The sequence below is a fragment of the Aplysia californica genome, unplaced genomic scaffold (genome assembly GCF_000002075.1).
Source record: "Aplysia californica isolate F4 #8 unplaced genomic scaffold, AplCal3.0 scaffold00140, whole genome shotgun sequence".
NCBI lineage: Eukaryota > Metazoa > Mollusca > Gastropoda > Aplysiida > Aplysiidae > Aplysia > Aplysia californica.
Genome location: NW_004797410.1, coordinates 409,596 through 417,051, shown reverse-complemented (window position 1 = coordinate 417,051; position 7,456 = coordinate 409,596). Strand labels below are relative to the sequence as shown.

At 42.1% G+C, this 7,456-nt stretch overlaps 1 protein-coding gene across 1 annotated transcript in view; it reads right to left on the bottom strand.

Annotated features, from left to right (window-relative positions):
- The window catches only part of LOC101856096 (centrosome and spindle pole associated protein 1), a gene marked incomplete in the record, with an annotated part of 163,640 nt that overhangs the window by 119,346 nt on the left and 36,838 nt on the right, over positions 1–7,456 (bottom strand). Inside the window, 1 exon segment of the mRNA XM_035969359.1 lies at positions 6,616–6,762. Coding sequence (XP_035825252.1) covers positions 6,616–6,762 — 147 coding nt within the window.

Here is a 7,456-nt window from a genome sequence, read left to right as displayed (position 1 = left end):
GCCGAGGGGGGGGTACGGCCGAAGAGGGGTGGATATGCAGTAACAGCTGGGAGGGGGGCGTGTGGGTGGGCAGTAGCGCACACAGGAAAGGGCGAAGACGCGTCCGACCTAGAGTACACTGAACAAACCACAATAAATGTAGTGTCAGAATGGGGGAGTCATTTCGGGTGACTTCGAAGACCTGTTTCATGGCTCGATCCATTGACAGACTGATTTTTGAGGCGACTGATTGATTCCTTGACAAATAAATTACCCAGTTCAGTGGTTTATTAGCTGATTCTTTGAATCGTTGAAAGAAAAACAACCATTGATTGATTGATTGATTTTTTGATTGATTGATTTATGTTTTTATTGATCGATTGATTGATGGATTGATTGATTGGTTGATTGGTGGATTTGATTGATTGATTGATTGATCGATTGATTGGTCGGTCGGTTGGTTGGTTGGTTGGTTAATTGGTTGGTTGATAGGTTGGGTGGGTGGCTGGCTGGCTAATTGGTTGGTTGATTGATTGATCGGTGTGCTTCTCGGTTGATGATGGACAAGTTGTTGATTGATCGATTGGCTAACAAATTGATTGATTGATTGATGGTTGGTCGATTGGTTGATTGATCGCGAGGTTGTGTTGGTTGATTAGTTGATTGGTAGATGGGAGTGTCTGATAAGACGCCTGGTTGTCCGGTTGGCGGGTAGATGGACCTATCGATGGGTTTGTAATACGTCAGCACCTTGTTGTAATAACTAGTTACGTTTCCGCAACTTGTCAAGTGATGAAAAACTTCCGGCAACTGACCTCCTTTTCGTTCTAAAGTTGAAATCAAAGCTCTTTTACCCTATTTAACCCCCCCCCCCTTCTCACGACCCTACCCCTTTTCAACACATTTGCTGTGACCACAGCTGGTTCCCTCTGTTTATCCCGTGGCGATGGCAACCCCAAACATAAATATTTGATGGGTATGGATTATCTCTCGTGCCCAGTCAGAAACACCGCGGGTCTCGAAAGACAATAGGCACCAAGCGGCGACGGTTGAAAAGTGAATTAACAATACATAGAAAACGATTTGTTCTCACTTTCACTACTTTCAGTGAGAGTAAGGAATCCCTCTCTTCTTTTCATTCCGCCACCTACTTAGACTACGGGAACGGTAGAGATGACAATGATAAATAGCGGGCGATGAAAGAAAATAAACAAAACATTGGCAAGCCGAGACGTACCCTGAAGGAGGCATGCTACATTTAATATAAGGCTGTCTCCGCCACGTAAATATTTTCTTTCTAATCAGAAACTTTCAATGTTTGCCAAACGTTTCAGAGACAACTCCTATTATAATTCCGAAATTTAAAATTAAAATACGCTTCAGGTTTACTGAATAAAAGGGCATAAATATATGGATGTCTTAAAAGTCACCGGACTGTACTGCTGCGTGTTTGTTTACAAAAGACAACGGATTGTATTGTTTTCAAAACAACATATTTGTGAACACTTCTTTATTTTCACTGTACCTGTTCACGTGTGACAAAAAGTACTACATACTAAACCAAAAAATAGCAATGCAGTCCGGTGACTTTTGGAGACAACCTGTATAAATTGCAAAATTATTACTGATTCCCGAAAGCGACACACTTGTAAAACTGGTGTCATTATTTTGGCTTTATGTGACATCGCAAGACGTCGGGCCCACGACACCAGTTTATAACAAAAGACTTTCAGTCTGGCAGTGTAATTTGGGGAAATGCCGGAGATTCCACATCCTTACCGCACTCAGCAGAGCTATTGTTTTCCCTGCTTCTATAATAATTATATATGTATACCAGTGGCTACGTCAAGATACGCTCTGTTGCTACGCGATTTACTTTTACCGGCAGGCTGACATCAATTGACCTCATAGCAATAAACATCAATATTTATTAATCCGTATGTCGATTGCGACCGTCCGTGACAAGACTCTAGCCTGCGCGTGCATTTGTGCGCACACTTTCATGCATCTGCGTTTGAGAGAGTGGATGTGTCTCGGAGTATGAGTGTGTGAGTGGGAGGGGGGAAGGAATAATAGCATTGCAGCGGCGCCATTTCTTAAATCGAGACGTTACAAAAGATGCCGCGGTTTTGTTTTTGTTTTTTTGTTTTTTTGCTGGGGCTTTGTTTTTCTTCTTTTTTTGGAAAGGGGGGGGGGGGGTCGTAGATTTTAAGGCCATGGTTCTTAAACTGTCTATGAAAAAAAAAAGATTTCGATGACCGTTTATTTTATTATTTTCGTTTTATTTTCTTTTGTTTTGTTTTCCTCTTGCCAATATTTTTATTGTTGTTGTTGTTTTTAACTTTTGAATCGCTCTAAAATTATTTCCTTGATTACAGTTTTGGGGAAGATATCGGGGTTTCTTGATTTGTTTTTTGTCTTTAAGGGGGAGGAGTATTTCGGTTGTTGTTGTTTTTTATGTAAGTGTTTTTATGGCATCGGCACAATGCATATGACTTACGAAGCGAGCTGCCAACCTGGGCAGAGAGGGATACAACGTCCATGCAAAAAGACTGAGATACTCGATACAAATTCTCATTCCCATGACACGGGAATCGATTCGGATCTCCTGTGTGCGACAGCAAAACGTCTTACCCCTACACCACAGACACCAGCATTTATGGATGTTTACTCTCAGCTGCAACATTATCTCGAACCGTTTTCTTTATTTTTTCGTATACCCCACTTCTTATTCCATACACGCAGACTGTGTGCAACATAAGGGTGTGTCTGTGAAGAGAAAACTGGTGCAGCAACAACATTTACACCGCAAACTGTGAATACAATCAATTAACAATCAGACATACTATTATAACTGAGTGCAAAAATTAACCTGAAATATTTCAAAACAATGATGGTTTCCCACGTCTAGAATACGAAAACAAACTTGTAACAACCCAATCTGTCTTTTACACGTGGCAATAATAAAATACGATGGTAACTGTTACACGAGTACAGTTGGATGTCATAGGACAGAAACAGTATTAATTCAAGTTCAATTCTAAAACTTATTTTCTTCCTCTAACCTACATTTCCAAATCACCACACCACGGTCTCCTTTTCTCACACTTGGTTCGTAATCCTTTCTAGCTTCTTACCCACTGTTCTTCTTGGGACAATCTCACAGGGACAACTTCATTAAAATTTGACTGCCCCTCCATCTAGTGGCCCTCAATCTAGTGCGTAAAGGCTATACCGCGTTCGAGCACCAGTTGCTGCCAAGGTCGGGCCCCGAAGCGACGCCACGCCACTTACGAAAAAAAAATTCAGAGGCATGCGCGTAACGGTATCATACAGAAAAACGGAAAAAAACAGGCATTAAATTTCAAACCATTGCTTTTCGTGTTAGATTCATAAATAATTCGATCTATGATAAGCCCAAAGGTTAAAAGGTTAACATACCCCCCTCCCCCCAACCCCTAACCTCACCAAAAACATTGTTAGCGGCTGCATCCGTTCCGCAGACGATATAACTCTACCAAACATCTGCCTGTGTCCTGGTTAACAATATTAGCACATCCATTATTTCCATTGCTACTCTCCGTTCGAAAAAATCACGCACGTTAATTTTATTACTGTGGGCGACCCAGATTTCACACAAATCTCTGTACACTAAATGCCTTTCTGTCCTCAACTCAATTATAATGCGATGTTTTTATGTCCCCATTGATACATTTTAGACCAACTAGGAGGTGGGATTCGACCCTGCCTGTGAGGGCCAACCCAAGTTAAAAGAGACACAACGTCCAAGCAGAAAGACGGAAACCCTCAATTTAAAAAAAATCCCCACACGGAAATTGAACTCAGTCTTGCAACGGCGTGAGGCGGAAAAGTGCCAAACCACTACATCGCAGACACGCCCGGTCTCTCGGTCTTGCAGAAACATCCTCAATAGCATACTGGTGCTTTAACGTGGTGCAGCTTCTCCACACGGCCTATCATCTATATCTACTAACGTATCAGCCCCGTTACTATTCCTCTGAACTCCTTTGCTTCTCTCTTCATATATACTCGTCGTTTGTATTCATTCTCTATACTCATCCTCTGGACTAGTGTAGATTTTAAGGCCATGGTTCTTAAACTGTCTATGAAAAAAAAAAGATTTCGATGACCGTTTATTTTATTATTTTCGTTTTATTTTCTTTTGTTTTGTTTTCCTCTTGCCAATATTTTTATTGTTGTTGTTGTTTTTAACTTTTGAATCGCTCTAAAATTATTTCCTTGATTACAGTTTTGGGGAAGATATCGGGGTTTCTTGATTTGTTTTTTGTCTTTAAGGGGGAGGAGTATTTCGGTTGTTGTTGTTTTTTATGTAAGTGTTTTTATGGCATCGGCACTATGCATATGACTTACGAAGCGAGCTGCCAACCTGGGCAGAGAGGGATACAACGTCCATGCAAAAAGACTGAGATACTCGATACAAATTCTCATTCCCATGACACGTGAATCGATTCGGATCTCCTGTGTGCGACAGCAAAACGCCTTACCCCTACACCACAGACACCAGCATTTATGGATGTTTACTCTCAGCTGCAGCATTATCTCGAACCGTTTTCTTTATTTTTTCGTATACCCCACTTCTTATTCCATACACGCAGACTGTGTGCAACATAAGGGTGTGTCTGTGAAGAGATAACTGGTGCAGCAACAACATTTACACCGCAAACTGTGAATACAATCAATTAACAATCAGACATACTATTATAACTGAGTGCAAAAATTAACCTGAAATATTCCAAAACAATGATGGTTTCCCACGTCTAGAATACGAAAACAAACTTGTAACAACCCAATCTGTCTTTTACACGTGGCAATAATAAAATACGATGGTAACTGTTACACGAGTACAGTTGGATGTCATAGGACAGAAACAGTATTAATTCAAGTTCAATTCTAAAACTTATTTTCTTCCTCTAACCTACATTTCCAAATCACCACACCACGGTCTCCTTTTCTCACACTTGGTTCGTAATCCTTTCTAGCTTCTTACCCACTGTTCTTCTTGGGACAATCTCACAGGGACATCTTCATTAAAATTTGACTGCCCCTCCATCTAGTGGCCCTCAATCTAGTGCGTAAAGGCTATACCGCGTTCGAGCACCAGTTGCTGCCAAGGTCGGGCCCCGAAGCGACGCCACGCCACTTACGAAAAAAAAATTCAGAGGCATGCGCGTAACGGTATCATACAGAAAAACGAAAAAAAACAGGCATTAAATTTCAAACCATTGCTTTTCGTGTTAGATTCATAAATAATTCGATCTATGATAAGCCCAAAGGTTAAAAGGTTAACATACCCCCCTCCCCCCAACCCCTAACCTCACCAAAAAACATTGTTAGCGGCTGCATCCGTTCCGCAGACGATATAACTCTACCAAACATCTGCCTGTGTCCTGGTTAACAATATTAGCACATCCATTAATTCCATTGCTACTCTCCGTTCGAAAACATCACGCACGTTAATTTTATTACTGTGGGCGACCCAGATTTCACACAAATCTCTGTACACTAAATGCCTTTCTGTCCTCAACTCAATTATAATGCGATGTTTTTATGTCCCCATTGATACATTTTAGACCAACTAGGAGGTGGGATTCGACCCTGACTGTGAGGGCCAACCCAAGTTAAAAGAGACACAACGTCCAAGCAGAAAGACAGAAACCCTCAATTTAAAAAAAATCCCCACACGGAAATTGAACTCAGTCTTGCAACGGCGTGAGGCGGAAAAAGTGCCAAACCACTACATCGCAGACACGCCCGGTCTCTCGGTCTTGCAGAAACATCCTCAATAGCATACTGGTGCTTAAACGTGGTGCAGCTTCTCCACACGGCCTATCATCTATATCTACTAACGTATCAGTCCCGTTACTATTCCTCTGAACTCCTTTGCTTCTCTCTTCATATATACTCGTCGTTTGTATTCATTCTCTATACTCATCCTCTGGACTAGTCATCTTTGTTCATCCTCTTTACTATTCTTCTATACTCATTTTCTTCAGCCTTGATCTATACTCACCATCTTTACTCTTCCTCTATACTCTTTTTCTATACTCATCCCCACATACTCCTCTATCTATACGTGTCTCCCTCGCATGACATTCAAGCTATGGCTTTAACTCGCCCACGTATTCCTGTCTCAAAAATTTTAATCCATCTACCGCCATCCTTGTCTTCAATCTATCCTTTTATTTTTCTTCATTCGTCCCCCACATGTCTTTTTCTCGTATCCTTTTCTGTACAATCCTCTTGATTCGTGCACACCCTGGGGATGATCATTAATATCCCGCTTCCCAAACTGTCCATCCTCTTTTATCAGTATCTGTGCTCACCCTCGGTTCATCCAATCATATAATATCGAACCAGCTCTAACAGCCCCCTGTCCAAGACAATCACTAGCACAAACGATCACTTCCCACTACTTCCTTGCTTTTTTTCTATAGTTTTATAATGACAATGTCCAATAGGAGACCACCTGCCTAATATGACAACTTTTCTCCTCAGCAAAGGATGGCGGTCTTGGACAGGCTCGACGTGTATTTTGTACCCTTTCCGTCTGTCTCCCCCTTACTCTTTCTACGACCTCACCGTCCCCACCCTCACCTGTCCGTCGTGCTGTCGCTTCCACTGATCCAGGTACTCCTGCCTGTCCTTCTCCCTCTGCACGTCAGAGATGAGGGCGTCGGTGTCCAGAGTGCCGCGCGGAGACAGCTTCACGGGGGCGCCCCATTGCCTGCGGTTACTTCCGGGCTGCGCCGGGGGAAATCAGTCGGAGGGAAGATTGTTTTGGGGTTTCTTTTGTACCATAAACAGCATCAATTCTTGAAACATTTCTACTAGAAGTAAGCCACTATGCCATTAAGTATAAATTTTTATTTCAATATAATGTAAAGCGCATAGAGCTTGTTGCCGAGCGAGAATAAGCACTATACAAGTGCTATTTATTTTTACTATCATTATCTTGCCACCTTGTTCCCTAGTCCTGTATCAATCATCATCTTGCCACCTCTTTCACTTGATCATATCCCCTTTTGCCTTTGTCAATCTTTGTATCTCTAAGAATTCACAGTAGCTGTATAATCCAATGCAGCACTGGGAAGAAAGACTCAAACATCTTCACAGAGACTACTGCCTTAGCCAGCTTCTTCGTTCTAGTTGACCGATTCAGGTCCATGCATTCAACCCTCTCAAAATGTCCAATAGCCTGCCCCAAATCTATACACCCAGCCAGAAACAAGAAACAAATTTTCAACAATGGGCCGGAGGATTTCTATATATATACGGAATGTGCTCTCTATTTTCCATGGGCCCCGCGGGGAGGTAAAGGGGTAACCGGGAACTTTGCTCATATCGCCCTCCATTCGTAGAGACTGGTAAAACAAAACGTTACCACCACCGCTTTTTTTTGTTGGTAAAACACCAACAAACCTGTGCAGGTACCCCC